The sequence below is a fragment of the Boleophthalmus pectinirostris genome, unplaced genomic scaffold, assembly GCF_026225935.1.
Source record: "Boleophthalmus pectinirostris isolate CB_2022bp ecotype Guang Dong unplaced genomic scaffold, ASM2622593v1 HiC_scaffold_15, whole genome shotgun sequence".
Taxonomy (NCBI): Eukaryota; Metazoa; Chordata; class Actinopteri; order Gobiiformes; family Gobiidae; genus Boleophthalmus; species Boleophthalmus pectinirostris.
In genome coordinates, this window is record NW_026571070.1 from 29021941 (window position 1) to 29040494 (window position 18554).

The 18554-nt window shown below is 37.1% G+C and overlaps 2 protein-coding genes across 2 annotated transcripts in view; both read right to left on the reverse strand.

Annotated features, from left to right (window-relative positions):
- ccny (cyclin Y) overlaps positions 1-4016 on the reverse strand; it is a 66667-nt gene extending 62651 nt beyond the window's left edge. The window contains 1 exon segment of the mRNA XM_020930713.2: positions 3343-4016. Coding sequence (XP_020786372.2) covers positions 3343-3499 — 157 coding nt within the window. The 5' untranslated portion in view covers positions 3500-4016.
- A 4207-nt stretch (positions 4017-8223) lies between these two features.
- Positions 8224-16755, reverse strand: LOC110165580 (cAMP-responsive element modulator-like). Its single transcript, XM_020930778.2, has 3 exons — positions 16629-16755; positions 12491-12638; positions 8224-9065 (listed from the first exon to the last, which is right to left on the reverse strand). Exons 1-3 carry the CDS (start codon positions 16657-16659, stop codon positions 8927-8929), a joined length of 318 nt encoding a protein of 105 aa, XP_020786437.1. The 5' UTR covers positions 16660-16755; the 3' UTR covers positions 8224-8926.
- Between the last annotated feature and the right edge of the window lie 1799 nt (positions 16756-18554).

The following is an 18554-nucleotide window of genomic DNA, read 5'->3' on the forward strand; positions in this document are numbered from 1 at the left end:
GGACAAATCACTGGTTTTGGATAAAACTGCTGGGACAGGGGACTTAAAACTGGGACTGTCCAGGGTAAATAGGGATGTCTGGTCATTTTAACTACATGACATCCCAAGGTGGAACAGAACATTTTGAGCTTGGGAGATGTAAACAGACTAATAACATGTGAATGAAACAAAACACAACTCTAGGTATGCTTTTGAGAAAGTAACAACATTCTAACATGTCTTAAAGCTCATTCCAGTCCATTTTGCGTAATATAGGACCTGTAAAGTTGAAAATCACGTTCTATTGTTTAAATAAAGAGTGCTTTCTATTATCAATGTGATATTGGAAACTGTACCAAATATCCACCATATTCCTTAGTATCGAAATCATGTTTGAAATATTAATATCTTGATGACACTAGAATGAATGTACTACTTTAAACAACACAGGCAGTTTGACCAGATGTCCCTATTTACCCGGGACAGTCACAGTTTTGAGCCCTGTGTCCCCTGTCCCAGCAGATTTACTCAAAGCCACTGATTTGTCCCAGTTTTATACAAGAAATGTCCCAGGTGTCCCTGTTTTTGGCCAATTTAATACCTGCCAACAGTAAAGAGAGGCATAAATTGTCATTTCTTGAGATAAAATACAAAAAATCTGCTTAAACAACAACCAGAAAAGAAAAGAAAATGTAACTGTGATGAATCACATGTTAGTCATGAATGGTCTCTGCATAACAATTTTCCTTAATTATGCATTCATTTCACAATTTTATTATTACCAACCACCAAAAAACAGTGATGTCCCAGTTTTTTTATTTTGAAATTCTGGTCACCCTAAACACAGGGCATGTTAGTATTAACATCACAGTCCTATAGATCTAAAAGTCAATATGTACAGCACACTGTTGGAAACTATTATGCAATGAACAACTGAGTGAAAAAGACAGAGCTCTACAAACACGTTATACTCTATGGTAATGTTTTTCTTTTCAAGTTACAGGCTAATCTTTCTGTTTTTTCTTTCTGGTTGGTGAATAACTTAGAATAAAAATGGATATTCACGTCTGAAGTTAAAGATCCTATGTTCAATTTTGAACCATGAGTGAGAAACATAGTAGAAAAAAACCACTTAACTTAAAGCTACACTGTGTAACATCTTATCCAAAAAAAAAAAGTCCTCCTTACTGAGTGGGGCTGCATCTCCACAAACCTGACTCTTACTTGGCCTGGTTGTTTCCATTCCGTTGTATTTTCCTTAGTGTGGCATAAAATGTGCACCTTTAAAATGAATGATGTGCCTGGACAGAGTTCATATCTGACTAAAATATGGCTTACCCAGTTGAAGAAGTTAAGCATATGAGGAAATACATAAAAGTCACATGGTTTTATATCAGTAGTTATATGATCTTATATGGTCCGTGTACCATTTGTTCTTGTGATTTGCAATTAAGAATCAAAAACAATAAAAAGGAAAAACAGTTTGTTATTTAATTATTCCGATTTAGAATAAAAAAATAAAAAAAAACAGATTATGACCTATATTTCCATTATTTAGTTTAAAGTTTATTTCAAATAACACCATTCAGCAACAGTAATTGTGCATATTTCAATTTTGATATTTTATTTTCTCTGGTTTAGCTCATATTTCAAAGTTTTTGGATGCCAAAAAGATCCAGGCTAAATACATCTGCTTGGAGCAGGCAAGACAAATGCAGAAATTTCACCACAGTGAAGCAAAATGGAATTAAGATGTGCTCAGAAATGAAAATTTTAAGATTTTGTCAAAAACACAAAGGCGCAAAGGATTGGTTACTGCAGAGTTGGAAAGAGCTATAATGGGCTCATTTTGGGGACAAACATGTTGGCTTCTTTTACAGCAACGCGTTTACTTTTGCATCTTCGAAAGTAATTGCTGAACTCTATGATGAGAAACAGGTAGCAACGATAAACTCTCCTTTGCTCAGTTGACACTGAATTCACCCACAGTGTGCTAAGCAGCAGAACTTCTGGGGGAAATAAACCAAAATGTCAAAACTGAAATAGGCACAGAGACTGTTTTGTGATATAAACTTTAAATTAAATATTGGAAATAGACATCGAAATCTTTTTTTTTCTTCTTTTTTTTAATATAAATTTTACACCAAAACGGAATAATGAAATAACAAACTGTTCTCCCATTTTATTGTTTTTTGTTCTTACTTGAAATTCAAAAGAACAAATGGTACATGGACCCAATATCTGCAGAAGGCAAAGGAGAAATTGAATTTGTCAACTGGACAAATGTTTATTTTGGTTGAAAACATTACTGAATAAATGAAGACAAAATAAACGTTTGTCCACTTGGCAGAGTGAATTTCTACTTTGCCATGGATTCTACTTGGACGACTGAGGGATTTTACAAAAGATCTGCAAAAGTCTTCCAATGTTTCGAGTCACAGGTAAGGTCATAACATAACAATATGGAATAATAAAACAATATACAAAATGTTTTAAAATTAAAAATCATAAAATACATTAAAATTGCTCACACCTTTGGTTCATTGTGTGCCAAACTCGCCCAAAAAGACTACATTCACTAAAAAGCTACTACAACAACTAACAGGTCAACAATATCAAGTCAAAAGCAGGTGACAATACCAGAATACCACAGTCTGCAATTCAGTTTAAAGATGCACCATGTAACTTTTCAGGTTGAAGATTGGCTATCTGCTTGTCTCCATAGAGGTTTCATCACATATGGTATGGCATTAAGCTTATGCAGCTCCATGAAGATAGAGCGAAGTTACACGTTACAGGTCAATCTATGGAGAGTTGATCCTTCTCACACTAAAAATGCATGTTTTAAAGCAGAGGCATCCAACCTGGAGCTTGGGAGCTACTAGAAGCTCTCCACCCTCTTCAAAGTAGCTCACCAAGGAGTTTCTGTATTATATTTGTTGTGTCGAAGAACTAAAACTGTATTAATTGCCACTGTAAGCGTATCATTTTGAAGCTTAACTTTGAAGTAAGCCTTGAGAAATAAAAACACCTGTAATTGTATAACTACCAAATAGATACAGTTATTGCATTGCATTGACTGTGGAGCATTCCAGTAAAAGCCCTAACATCACCATGGAAACAAGCAGATGGTGTAACCCCTCCACCAGAAAAGTTACATAGTGCAGTTTTAAAAATCCAACATCCAAAATAGCCAATAACCTCTCACTGTTGATGCAACGAGTGGGTGGATCCTCAAACTACTCCAAAGCTGCCATCATTAAGCCTTCTATTTACAATAACAACATTAAGACCATCCACAATCCAATAAGACTATCCATAACGCGCACAGCTCCTTCCCCAGCGCGCACCCAGTCTCCTTACCGTCCAAGTTCTCCCTGTCGCTGATGTGCTGGAGGTTGCAGCCCGTGTCCTCCCTGCTCAGCGCTTGCTCGGGTCCGTACGGTTCCAAGCGCGAGTGGTGGTTGTTCCTCCGGTGTTTGGGGCTCGACGCCACGCAACAAGACGTGCTATTGCCCATGCTGTGCGCGGGTGACCGTCAGTTAGTTCGTGTCTGGCACCGCGTCTTGTTTTATTATGCGTAATTATTCCCACGCTGGTCTCGATCAGAAACGTTGCGATGGGGAAATCACTCAGAAAATGGGGCGGTTACGTGGAAATCGCACGGTGAAGCAAAATAAATTGTAGTTCCAGAGTGCCTTCGCATAAAAAACGCTTGTATGAAAAAGAGAAGTCGCGCACAGTGACAAGAAAATGCGATTTAATCTAGAAAGTAATACGCTGTCCAGATCTTGCAGCCTGAAATCAACTCGCGTCGCCTTTACGCACCACTCCCCCGGTTTAAAATCCACACCGGTGCGTCCATTTACGACTCATTTTTGGCACGCTGTAAATTCCAACGACAGACATGAAAAAGGACATAAACGCACGTCAGACGGGATCACTTTCGCTCCGTGCGCTACATGGTTGCCCAAATGCACTGAAGACCGCAGCTGCTACATCCGCTGTTGCGCTGCTTTCAATCGCTCCACGTCAACTCGGAAATTTCACATAAAAAAGCAAAACACACCATTTAAAATAGTCACGCGTCGTTTTAAAGCCTAATTAATTTTTTTGTAACATAAATAAGTCTAACATACAGTATATTACAATTGCTAAATGTATATATTTTAAATGATCTTCACAATTTAAAGTTATAACCCTTTTACGAGCAGGCGTGCAATACAGATAAAAGAAAAGACGCCTAATTCCCGATGTCACACAAAATCATCAGCGTTTTGACAGTAGACGAACAGGTTCCGGTTCAAAATTGTCAATAAACTGATTTAAAAATGAAATTATTATAAATGTAACAATGCAACATATCGTCAATTATTATTTTATTAAAGATTATGGTCTAGTAAACAAGTAAAATGTGGAAATACGTGACATTAAGCCGAATTATAGTATACTAGGTCTTTTCGCTAATAATACAATATTTTCTTTGCTCTGTTTAGGCATATTTGACGATTTGAGCTAATGACAAAATCCCATTCGGTTTAACACGAGGAAATAGGACTTCTTATAGCTCACTAAAACTGTAAGCAGCTATGTTTAAGTCAGTAAAATGCGATTATAAACAAGCTTGTTACAGAGGCAACGTCTTAATGATTAAATTAATCCTTTATGGCAGGCAAGTGTGCACAACCAATGTATGAGATGGATTATTGCAGTTGCAGTCTGGGATTGGGCATATAAAGGCACAATGTTATAGTGACGCCTACTGGTGGTTAAGTTGAATTGCACAACAATATTTTCCAAATCAAGACTGTTGCATAGCTCCACAATAGTTAATTATATATATAAAAAAAGAAACCTATTATTTTTGTTCATCAGACTAATTTCTTTCAAGCCTATGTGATGTCCTTATACACTTAGAATTATATTTACCCAGTTACATTTATTTAAAGCAAATGTACTTTTCAGTGTACTTTTCCAGCAGCTGTACTCTCACTCCAGTAAAAGTTTTGATTGCTTTGTCTTCACACTGTGAAAACTAAACAGATATGATTTAGTTTTGTTTTTTTGTTTTTGTTTTTTTTTTTATCATTTTTGTGTCTATCCTTTGAAAATAACATAAGAATAATATTGGGAATACTCCAGAAAGACTTGCTGTGTCTGAAGGCATTCTAATACTACTACCACTACCACTATCACTACTACTACTACTACCATTACCACCACCACTACTACTACTACTACTACCACTATCACCACCACTACTACTACTACTACTACACTATCACCACCACTACTACTACTACTACTACCACTACCACTACTACTACTACTACTACTACTACTACTACCACTACCACTACCACTACTATTACCACTACTACTAGTACTACTACTACTACTGCTACATCTACATCTACATCTACTACCACTACTATTACTACTACTACTACTACTACTACTACTACCACTACCACTACTACTAGCACAACTACTACTACTAATAATAGATCTAATCAATAATAATAATAAAAAATACATCTAATAAACAATAAAAAACAAAACAAACTTTTGTGCATTATTTAATGTTTTGTCCTTCAAATTATATTAATTTCAAATAACATGTTATGTCCTGACAGTTACTCTTTAAGTTACTTTTACTTGAATAGTAATTTTCTCCAATATTTTTTTCGGATTGCTTGGTCATTTCTCAGAACACTACTTTGCACTTTTGCTTGAGTAATATTATTTTGAAGTAATGTTGCACTTACTTGAGTAACACATTTGGTTACTCTACCCACCAGTTTCTTATGAACAGAGCTCTGTTCTCAGTTTCAGCTGAACTCTGCGTCACATGATGTAGCAGTGACGTGGTCAGCTGATTTAAACAGATTTTGGTTCTGTCATTGTATTGGGAGCTGCAGTACAGGCCGAGTATACACTGCATTTAACCTCATTTAAAAGTGTGTGCACATTCCAGGTGTGTAAAAAAAAAAGAAAAAAAAAAGGGATGTTCTTGCTGTGAGGCCCTGGAATTGTCACTCTCAACTAAACTAAAGGTAAAAAGAGCTGTTAACTTGAAAACTACAACTTCATGACATCATAAGGTGGAACAGACTAATAAAAAGGCTAATAAAAACTTACTCAAACATGTGTGAATGAAACAAACTACAACTCCAGGTCTGTTTTTTGATGAGGTAACAGCATTATAACATGGTGTAAAGTACACAAGAGCACCTGCTTGTCTCCATAGTGATGTTACTGCTTTGTATACAGAAAAAATATTCCACAGTATGGCATTAAACTACATGGGATATTGTAGGGGTATTATAGTGTTGTTATTGCTCAAAACCTGTAACTTGGTCCTTTCAGCTAAAGCAATAACATCTGTTGAGACAAGTATGTGGCAGACACTCCAGGAGAAAAGTTACACACTATACCTTTAAGAATTTGATTTGAAACGATTCATCTTCTTTTCTCCTTTTAGCAGGAACCGTCTGGACTAAAGAGTGTGGAGAGTCTGATTGCACATTCACAGAGGTGTTCAGGTTGAGTCATGAGTGGACAGAACATCATGTTCTGAGCTCTGAACACGGCTTATACACTCATGAGAAAATGATAAACATCAAACTGCACTGAATATTTTCTGTAATAATTCCGGTTGAATAAATACATGACCATGTTTCACGTCTCAATTAGCTGTGTAAAAATGAAAATTTTCCAGTTGAGGGTATGACACCTGTTTCTATGGAGATGTTATCGCTTTATCTGCAATATATGGCATTCAACTAATCTGTTTTACATTTATTTAATTACAGGTGTTTTTTCATTGAAAAACATCTTGACAAACATGGATTCATCTACTGTCAAGGGGACACTTCTCCACAGATCTGACCTGTAACTTGGCTTAGTCACCTGCTCCATGGGTATTATTATTTGTAATGTACAGTTTGTACAATATACAGTATTTGTGTATGCCTCACTGCCGTTTTCAAATAACAGACCTATTCAAATCAATTCAATCAATCAAATCAATTTAATGTGGATTTTTTACTAAATGTATGTGTACCTGTTTTTACTTGAACCCCCAAGAGCCCTGCGCACGAACTCCACTGTGAATGAACTTTTGTGTGTGCACAAATGGCAAATACATTTCTTGAATTGTGGATCTTCAATACCAGCCAGGCTGGCACCACTTAGTGCCTCCGTTCAATTTAATTTCTCTCCTAGGATAGGAAGCAGAATACACTAGACAGTTTGCAAGAACCCCGGAAGTTGTAGACCACACACTGGTCAGCGAAGAGCTGTGAAGCCATAACGCCAGACTGGTACAACACAACAGTAAACAAAGTGGTCGAGAAGGATGGAGACGAAGCTATACATTCTGTGTTGGCAATGATTCCCGAAATCAAGGATTTTCACTCTGGTTTGTTTGCTGTTGTGCAGGCAATTACTTGGACACCACTGAGCATTCTGGCACATATTATATACATCGTGACCAAATAGCAGCAGTTGGTTAAATAAAAAAAAGAATTAATCTGGCTACTTCAATACTTGCCCTAGGTACAAATCATCTTAGTGGGTCCAAACTACATGTTGTCTAATGAAAAATGGATATTAGAGGACTTTGTGAGGAGCCCCTTTACTCTCTCTAGTCCACCGCTGAGTGGACCACCTTTAAGAGAGATCAGGAACAGAGCAGGCTGTACTTTCTCAGAAGAATGAAGTTCTTTAACATCTTCCAGATGCTCCTGCTGATATTCTACCAGACAATCTTTTCCAGTGTCCTCTTCAACGCTGTGGTCTGCTGGGGAGGAAACTTCAAGAAGAAGGACGCTATGTGACTGGTGAGGAAGGCAGGATCTGTAGTGGGTGCAGAGCTTGACTCTCTCACATTTGTGGCTGAGAAGAGAACCCTAAACAAGCGCCTGTCCATCGTGGAGAACCCCCAGCACTCTCAGCACAGCACCATCACCAGACAGGAGAGCACCTTTGGGAACAGGCTGTTGTCCCTGCCCTGCTCCATGGACACACTCTGGAAGTCGTTTGTAGCACAGACTATACGGCTGTACAATGCTTATAATTTGATAAATTGTCATAAATGGATGTTATGTATTATATTACGTATGTGTATTGTACTGTGTGCTGCCTGAAAAACACATTTCCTTCGGGATAATAAGTCCGGACACTATTCTTTAACCAGACAAGTTTCTTAGTTACACACAGTTAGTCATACACCACATAGAAAACTTTGTCAGGTAAAACTTTATTGAAAGACACCATTTAAAAAGTTTGAGCAATACGCAAATGTATATTATAACTAGTGTGGAGAACGTCTTTTAAAGCAACACATATGACATTCTCTCGTAAGCATTTACACACCAACTCATTTGGATATTTAAGCACTGAGTAGGCCTACTATCAAAACGTACTTGTCTTGGTTGAATAGTAGTAGTAGTAGTAGTAGTAGTAGTAGGAGTAACCAAATACACAATCCTACATTAAAAAATATAACTTTTTACATCTTAACTCACCGCATATACAACATACAACTCTCAATAACAACAAAAAACATAAAATAAATAAATTATAGAGCAAAAAATTTTCTAATTTCTTCAAAAGTGTAGCTAATTTGGACTTTAAGGCATTTCTATTTCCAAATCTATTACTACCTACGGTCCAATGAGAAGCAAAATGAGTGACAAATTCAATATTTTGTAAACTATGAATTGTGAAATCATGTGTTTGTGCAGTTTCAACAATTGTGCATATATTTTTTGCTTATTCTGTACACGTTTTTGTACTTTTTGCTATTACGTTTATTTTATTTCTGACTCTACTTGCTGGTGCAGCATCACATAGGCAGACAAACCACTGACATTTCGTACAAGGATAGTTAGTGTGTGCTTGAAAAACTGTCAAAAAAAAAATCCCAGAAAATCCAAATTCTTCAGTGGTGCCGATACAGCAGTTTTAAGTTTCGTAGTTCATCCATGAGAGCTTTGTTTTGGTTTTCCAACAGGGCAACGCGATTTTCCAGACATCTGACGTACTCCTTTTTCTTGCGTCGGCATTGCCTGGCGGCCTCCCTAAACACACACACACAAATCGCTTTCAGTTAAAGGGCACAGGTTTTCATACTTTTCTAATTACGACTCGGTCGGGACGGACTGTGCTTATGGTCAATATTTATCATAGTTTTACATCAGTAATGTGTCAGCTTGTGAAAGAAAATTTTAAGGAAAAGTACAAAAATGCAGGAAGTAGCTCTGCCTATGTCATCAACAGAAAATTCCACCCAAAATGTGGGACAATTTACGCACAAGGAAGATATTTTTCCTCATTTAACTAAATAAAGGTTAAACTATGCACTGTGTAACTTTTCTGGTGGGGAATCCGTCACTTGTTTCTATGGAAATGTCATTGCTCTTCTTGGAATGTTCCACAATATGACATTAAACAGCACAACAACAATCCGTGTACAATTGGTTCATTCGTTTTTTAATATAAAACCAAAAATAAGAAATCGAAAAAACAACTCTTTTCTTCATTATTTGTCTCCGGAATCAAAATGAAAACAATTTGTTTTTTCAATTTTGTGTTTCAATGAATAATGGAAAAAACGGATAACGACCATTTCCCGTTTACGTGACTTAAACAGAGATGCCGGACTTTTGCGCCGTATATGGACTGAACCAGGACAGAACCAGGTCTCAGACCAGTCGAGAACCAGACCGGGATTGAGACCAGGACTTAGACTGAGATCAGACCAGGACTGAGTCTGGAACCAGGACCAGGTCTGAGACCGGGACTGAGTCCAGGACTAAAACTGGGACCAGCACTAGGGCTGAGACCAGGACTGAGACCGGGACCAGACCGGGACCAGACCGGGACCAGACCAGGGCTGAAAACAGTTTAGTCCTGATCCTGTCCTAGACTGTGACACTGCCCAATCCTAGGTACTGATTAAGAAAATAAAATTGGAATATGAAGTAAGTACAGAGCAGTGGGTGAGTATCAGTGATTGTGAACACGGGGGTTGATTGGAACAGTGATGTGGTGAATACAGGAGAATAAAAATCACTCCAACACGCATGAATCACTCTAAATACTACTTTGAGAAGGAAATTGAGAAGTGGAAACAACTGTAACATGACTAAAAACTCTACAAAGCCAATCTTGCAGACCTTTAATAGCTTTAATCATAACTACTGTGTAATTTAGACACGTTTTGAACTTTTCCATTGCTATAGGTAACCGTCATAAGCAATTAACCTTCACCAAAACTCAAAATGACATCAACTGTGTTTTAGTGAAGCGACTTGTCAAACCTGTCATATGTACGGTAAAATCAATCATCAAATGTTACATCATAACGTCATAAAAAGTAAACAATGTCTGACAATGTTGCGTTGTGGCACGTTGAGAGTAGTACTTGAAGGAGTCGTGTACTTTCTATTGCGTAATCGTATATGAGCGTATAATAAGTAATGGTCTAACTCATAACACAACACGGTGTTATTACGAGTTACACGTGCCCATGTGGTGTCATAATAATCATAGGGATGTTCTCTTTTAATTATGAGCTACTGTTTTAGAATCATTTTAGCATGTTACGTAAGGACTTTAATGGAAGGTCCCAGAATGACAATAAAATGCATATGACAGGTTTTTCGTGTTTGTGTATAATTATGACTTGGTTTGGTAGTACACATAGTCAATATTTATCATAGTTTTACATCAGCTAAGTGGAAGTTTGTTTAAAAAAGATTTTAAAAGTACAAAAAGGAAGTAGCGGTGAGTTCTAAAAAGCACCAACAATTTACTGTACGCACTAAATGTTCATTGAGGAGGCGAAGCAAATATTTATTTTTGATTTATAATTTCACTGTCAGTTTAAGATTAAGATTAGGGTTAGGATTAGGTTTAAGGAGCAGTTCATTTGGTTAAATTTAGGGATTTGGGACATGAAACAGAGCCTAGTCCCACCTGGTAACAAAATGCAGAACATTTAAGGAACCTATGGGAGAATTTATGGGAGACAAGATTTTGTCCTTGTTTACAGTATGGGTAACAGTTAAGAACATCTACATGTCATATCGGCTATCTGTGTCCAATCAGGAAGTCAAACTAAACGGAAATCAGATGGAAAGTCCCCCTGGCTGGAAGGTCCCAAAGCTGGAAAGTCCCCCTGAATTGTACCCTTTATGAACAAATAAGTAAAAATAAAAGAAAAAATTTTCATGATACATATATTGTGTTTGCACACACAAACGTTACAATATATCTCAACACATTTGGTCATACATACAAACAAAAGAGGCAAAACTAATGTGGTCTCTCCAGTGGAAACTCATGTGTTCTCAATAAATGTGCCATAACTATTTCAGAATTTTATCTTACATATTTCAATGAAATACACAGTTAAGACCATGGCCTAATATTTGGTCTCGCTACATGCACATTTCTTTACACACGCACACACACACACACACACACACACACATATATATGATGCTGATTTTCTAACTCAATACATCGCATACTAAAGGAGGAGGAGGGGGACGCTCCCACCAAAAGAAGGACGACTTTCAAACCAGGGGAACGCTCAAGCCGGTATTCAACTAAACACTTCACCAAAAATAACATGCTTTTTAAGGTATACATTTTATTGAACTCCATGGGGAAATTTGTCCTCTGCATTTGACTCAGTTTCAAACATGATAAATTCTCATATCTAAATGAAATCTATATAACTACTGTGTTAAATCCATGTCTTCAGTGCTTATGCACTAGTAATGTAAGTTTTGAAATAAAAACGTTTGGGTGTCACATGCCCTCTGCTGGCAACAGTGGGAAAGATATTTGTTGAAATTACAACATAGCAGCATAACTAACAACATCACTCTTACAGATACTGTATCAATCAATGGTCTGACGCACTGGCATGTTTGGTTTCATAACCTGGATTTGTATATTTGTTTCATTTCCTACTTAAAGAGGGTGGTTCCTTTGAGATTTGGAATTTTGAGTTCCGGGAGTCAGCCACAGGGAGAACATGTAAACTCCACACAGGAAGTCTCAAACATCTCTAGAAATCAAACCCAGAACCAAGGCTGGATGAAATGACAAATAATTATGCTTTTTCCCCCTCATATTGATCAATCTCGATTTGTGATTACATTTTTGTCTTAAAAAAACAAACAAACAAAAAATAATAATGTTAATTTGTTTTCCTCCAAAGTTTGAATGTCCATGCATTTATTGACAGAGGACTGGTGTAGATTTCCTCCATTAAAAACAGCTGATCATTGACGATTAGAAATGACTGAATCATTATTCAATGAATTAAAATTAATTGAACACTAGCACATCCTTACCCAGTACCGTCTTGCTGTGAGGCTAGTGCATTAACCGCTATACAACCACATCTGACAACACCTTTTTGCAGCCTGATAAGAGCAGACCATGTGGCCGCTGTGCCTGTTCTCTGTATGAAGCATGAGCAGCATACCTGTTCTTCATGAGGCGGATGGCCCTCTTGTGGATTGCGTCCTCGGTGAGCTGTTTGGCGTCATGTACACTGGTGCCCGCCCCGCTCTGGTGGGAGGAGCTAGTGCCGGGGTTCCGCATGTGGTAGGCAGACAGGTCGCTGGCACTGCCTAGAAATCACAACAAGAGAAGATGTTTTATTTATCTTTTGAATAAAGTCCTCAAAATAAACCAATTAATAGTGACTGCATCTTTTACTGCCACAAGAGCCAATACAGAGATAGTAGAAATCAGACATATAGATTGATATATTGGTAGGCTAATTATTGGTGTATTGGTTATAAACCTTAGATCTCTAGCACAGATATTATTAAATGTGAGTACACAGCTCTCTTATCTCTAGGTTCAAGGTAAAACATGGCTGTGGGTGAGTTTGTAGCCAATTTCAATTAAATAATCTGAGGAAAATAATCAAAATCATGTGTACACATTGGCTCCAAAATATTGGCAGAGCTTATCGGCCATTGGTTGCTGAAGAAAAACAAAACAAAAAACGCACTGGTCATGAAAAAACTAAGGCTGTAACAATAACCGAAACATTGTGATATTGTATCGTCAAAAGTCTCACAATAATATCATGAACTGTCACAATATATCGAATTACAAGTTCCATTGCTTAAACGCATGGTTTTATAGTAGTAACAGCTTAAAAACATAAGGAACTACATATCCCATGATTCATTTCAGTGCAAACAACCTGAAGAAATATGTTTTTGACTTGAATTCTTGGGATTATGACGGAAATAATTCACACCAAAATCTTGTCAGGGTATTTTAAAAGCAAAAAAGTGTCCTATCTACAATTATATCAACCTCTCCAAAATATCACAATAAATATCTTACTGTGAGATGCATATCATGGTAATATTGTACCAAGAGATTTGGATAGCGTTACATCCCTAGAAAAAACCTATATCATGTCTCTTTTCTGCCATTTGCTCGTATGGTATTGAATTTCTAAAACTGGAGTTTATTTCATAGTGCTAAAAGAACACCTTCCATTCTGTGAGCAGATTCGTCTCTCCACAGGTTACATGTAACTTGGCCTTGTAACTGGCGTCATCTGCTTGTTACCATGGAGATAGACAAATTCAGTGCCATAACTTTAGAACATTTCAAAGCACAAAAATATCTACATGATGAAAAAAAAAAAAAAAGTTACATAGTGCTGTAGAAAAGGTTACAAATCAGATGCATGGAGAAGACGGTGCTTGTGACTTTAATGTTATTTGAGAGTGTCTTGTTTAACAGCACAAATCAGCTTACTTGCTCTAGTTAGATTGTGTGCAAATTAATGAGCAAATGTTTATTTTTGATTTATAATTTCACTATCAGGGTTAAGATTAAGGTTAGGGTTAGGATTAGGTTTTAGGAGCAGTTCATTTGGTTAAGTTTAGGGCTTTAGGACATGAAACAGTGCTAGTCCCGCCCAGAAACAAAATGCCAAAAAAGCCATTTATGGGCAAGGAAGGTGTTTTTCTGGCCATTTAAAAACTGATTTTTCAAAATAAAGGCGCTGTCATCTATTGTTTTAATGGTCTAATTATATATAATTATATTGTAATTTATTTCATATTGCTTAAAGAACACATTCCATTCTGTGAACAGATTTGTCTCTCCACAGGTTACATGTAACTTGGCCTTGTAACTGGCGTCATCTGCTTGTCACCATGGAGATAGACAAATTTAGTGCCATAACTCTAGAACATTCCAAAGCACGAAGATATGCACATGGCGAAACAACAACAACAACAACAACAACAACAACAACAAAACTTCTCCATTACTAGTAATGTTACATAGTGCCCTAGACCAAGTTGCAAATCAGATCTATGGAGAAGATTGTGCTTGTGACTTTAATGTTATTTGAGAGGGACTAATTTTAGTTTTGATTTATAATTTCACTATCGAGTTAAGATTAAGGTTAGGGTTAGGATTAGGTTTTAGGAGCCATTCGTTTGGTTAAATGTCGGGCTTTGGGACATGACAAAGCCCTAGTCCTGCCCTGTAACAAAATGCAGAACATTTAATTTTAGTTCATTATTACATTTATTACTTTTTTCTGGTTGCTTAAAGCCTGATTTTTCACAATAAAGGCACTGTCCTCTGTTGTTTTAATGGTCTAATTATATATAAATATATTGTAATTTATTTCATATTGCTTAAAGAACACATTCCATTCTGTGAGCAGATTCCTCTCTCCACAGGTTACATGTAACTTGGCTTTGTAACTGGCGTCATCTGCTTGTCACCATGGAGATAGACAAATTTAGTGCCGTAACAGCTCTATGGAGAAGACAGTGCTTGTGACTTTAATTTTATTTGAGAGGGACTTGTTTAACAGCACAAATCAGATCACTTGCTCTAGTCAGACTGTGTGCAAACAAAGCTCAAGTCTAATTTAAGTAACAGAGCTTCAGATGGAACAGCACTTCTAGTTAGCGTCACCCCCCCATGTTTTAATATCATTAGCTGCAAGGTATCAGTGAACCCCAGAGCTCCAAACCAACACAGCCTGCATTATTCCTAATCTCGTGTCTAATGAGTTACATGTTCAGCTAACAAATTCAGTAACATGACCAAAGTGGTGGAGAAAGTGCTCCGGCAGCAGCTCCCGCAGTGTGACCGGCTGACGTCAATGTATATCAACCCGGCAAGCACACATTTACATGGAACTGTGTGTGTGCGCGCGCTTGTGAGTGTGTGAGTGTGTGTGTGAGTGCGCGCGCGTGTGTGTATGTGTGTGCGTTCCAGGAAAAGGTCCGTGACGTCAGTGCTGCTGCTGCTATGCGCTGGTGAGTGGGCAGAGATCTCAAGCATTTCACAGAGAGAGAAAGAAAGGGAGGGGGGGATGGACGGACAGACAGAGAGGTGGAGAGAAAAAGAAAGAGAAAAAGAGAAAAAGAAGGGAGAGGGAGAGGGGAAAACGTGCAGAAATGATTTGATGAAAAGGTACCTGTTGCTGCTGCCAAGTGTGATATTGATTCAAACATGTGCCATAGCGAGTGTCAGTCATGGCTCTGAAATCAAGCTGTGTCTCCAAATAAAATCAAATGAGTTTCAGAAAGCCAAAAATATCAAAAATCAAACACTAATCGATACCAAAACTAGTATCAAGAGTATCTAGATACTCATTTGAGCAGGTATCAATACTAAAAAGTAATATTCACAGGACAGAAATGAACCTTTTGTGAATAGATTGAGAATGACCTTGAGCTGTATCAGAACAAGTATAAGTATAAAAGTACATAGACTAGTATACGCCCGGGATTACACAGATATAAAACCACATGGGAATAGAAAAGAAAGTACTACCATTTAATGCTGAAAATCACATTCTGTCGTCAGAAGAAAGAATCGGTTTTGATTATCGAGTATTCCTTAGTATTGAAATAGAGTTTTGTTTTTGTATCTTGGTAACATATTTGTGATTAAAGAATGGTTTTCATATACATTTTGTAATATTAACTAAAGCATCCCAAATGTATTTCTGGATTTTTCTGAAAAACTTCATGAAAACTACAAAAACTTCACTTTAAATTAAATATGAACATGATAAATAAATTAAAAAGTACACTATGTAACATTTCTTATGAAGTGCCCAGTATCTACTTGTCTCCATGGAGATATTATACTTTTGAAATGAAATTTGAAATGTCCCACAGTATAGCATTAAACGCTACATGCCAGCAAGCCAAGTTACAGGTCAGATCTGTGGAAAAGCAACCCCACTCCTAAAGTAAGACACATTGCAATTTTTTCACTGTAAGCTATAAAAACAAGAACTGTAATAGAATGTATGATAGATAAGTTTAATACCAAGCTGTGTAACATTCTAAGCAAAGCAGACCACCAGGCCAAGTTACAGGTCAGATCCGTGGAAAGGCAAGCCCACTCCTTAAGTAAGAATGCACGCTTTTTACAGAAAGCTACAAAAACATGAACTCTAATATGATAAATAAGTTTAACTCCAAACTGTGTAACATTCCAGGCAAAGAATTAACGTCACAGAGATAAGCAAACAATGGACCCCCCCCTCTCCTCCGCCCACACCAGAAAAGTTCCACAGAGCCGCTTCAGTGCAGTAATAAAGCCCGTACCTGTGTCAGTCTCGTCCCCAGTGACAGCCATGCTCCTGTGGTTACTACCCTGCGCTCTGGTCCCTGTGCTCTGTCTGTCTGAGCACCAGCACGGGGAGCAGCGCAGCTATGTGTGCAATTTACAATTAGAGCATTGACATCATGATGACATCACCAGGCTCTTGATGTCAACAGTGTGCCGGGCTCTGTCTCACTATGAGTCAGGCAGCCAGTGTTTGTCTTTGGGGGAGCTGCTAACTAGAAGCAAAGCTCAACACGGACACTTTTAGAGAGCAGGCTCAAGCAGACAGTTTGAAGAAGAGAGTGTGTCATTTTTGTCAAAGGGTTTGTTACTGCTTTGCCTCGAATGTTTCATAGTATGGCATTAAACTGATCTCTCAACAAGAAGATATACTGTACATACATGTTTTTCAATGTATAAAAACACAGAAGAAGTGAGAGCTTTAGGGTATCTTAGTTAAAAGTCCACAAGAGATGCTCCTCAAAGACTAGGCTCGAGGCATCTTACGAAAACACCGTGTGTGTCGAAATGCGCTGACTTGTCCCATGTAACCATTAACTACAAGTCTTTGACTGCAAGTCCGAGTCAAGTCCCACGTCAAATACAGGCAAGTACAAGTTGAGTCTTGAGTCACTGGCTCATAAGTCCAAATCAAGTCCAAATCATCTGCTTTGAGCTTCAAGTCATTTCAAGTCTTTAAACCAAAACACCAAATATAGTTTAGATTTTTGCAATTTATGACTTTTAAACTAAACTGTAGTTAAAAAGTCATGGTATATTTATATATGAGTATTAATATATTTATTTAGTGAATTTTTCCTTTTAAATTTTAAATTTAAAAGATCTTATTGTGAATCATCAGAATAAAAATAATTCAGATTTAAAAGTGCTTCTTAAGTCCTCTCAAGTCACAGGCCTCAAGTCCGAGTCAAGTCCCAAGTCACTGATCTTTAAGTCCAAGTCGAGTCCCAAATCTTAGTCCATTTTATCAAGTCAAGTCTCAAGTCCTAAAAATAATGACTCAAGTCTGATTTGAGTCCACGTCGCAACTTGCAAGTCCCCAACTCTGACGATACGATACATATCTCGATACAGTCCACTTTCGGTTCGATATATTTCAAATCGATTCAATACAGTTCAATAATAAATAAAGGCTAAATCATGTCTGTGATATTAAAAGTCTTTGTTAAACCACTTAATAAGAAACACAAACATTTTAATCATCAGAAACTGTGAAAATGTCAAATGTGTTACATAAATGAGTTTCCTTTCACTAAAAAAGCAAAAAAACAAAAACAGACTATAGCTCAGTAACAAAATAATTTACTAAAATATACCACAAATTCTCTTGGCAATATATCGATACAACAGTCCACAATATCGATACTCTATCATCACATTAAACGATACAATATATAGATATTTATAGATTTTGATATTTTTTTCACACCCCTACCGGACTTTTATTCAAATTTCAGTAAGTGCCTCAGACTTTTTAACCGCTTTTTATTTTATCACAGTAAGTTTTTACATTATAAGCTTGGTCATCTTCAACGTCTGTTATGTTTTTCAATGTATTTTAGAGCAATAAGACAGCTATAATCAAATGAATGATTAGTAATGCAATATTAATACTTTGATGCTTTCTGGAGGCTTTGCTGTCTGTAAAGCACTTTAATCTGTGCTTTATTTCTTTATTTTGACACAATCTGACCACAAAGAACTGACTCATTTGGAACTACAACAGATGAGCTGATTACTGTTAAAGAAGTGAACAGTTTTTCAGTTAGTCACTTTCACCTTTCTGTTGAAAATCACACAAAATTGTATTCTATTGATCACAGGCCCCTGAAAATGTGTTGTTTAAATCCATTTTGTATTTTTTCTTGAGTTTTCAGACTATATTAAAACTTTATCAGCGTGTA

Excerpts from the sequence above, each read along its gene's own strand:
- LOC110165580 (XM_020930778.2), bottom strand. The coding sequence starts at position 16,659 with ATGGCTGTCACTGGGGACGAGACTGACACAG. Across the intron at positions 12,639-16,628 it reads TGGGGACGAGACTGACACAG|GCAGTGCCAGCGACCTGTCT; the intron begins GTACGGGCTTTA and ends TGTGATTTCTAG. Across the intron at positions 9,066-12,490 it reads ATCCGCCTCATGAAGAACAG|GGAGGCCGCCAGGCAATGCC; the intron begins GTATGCTGCTCA and ends GTGTGTGTTTAG.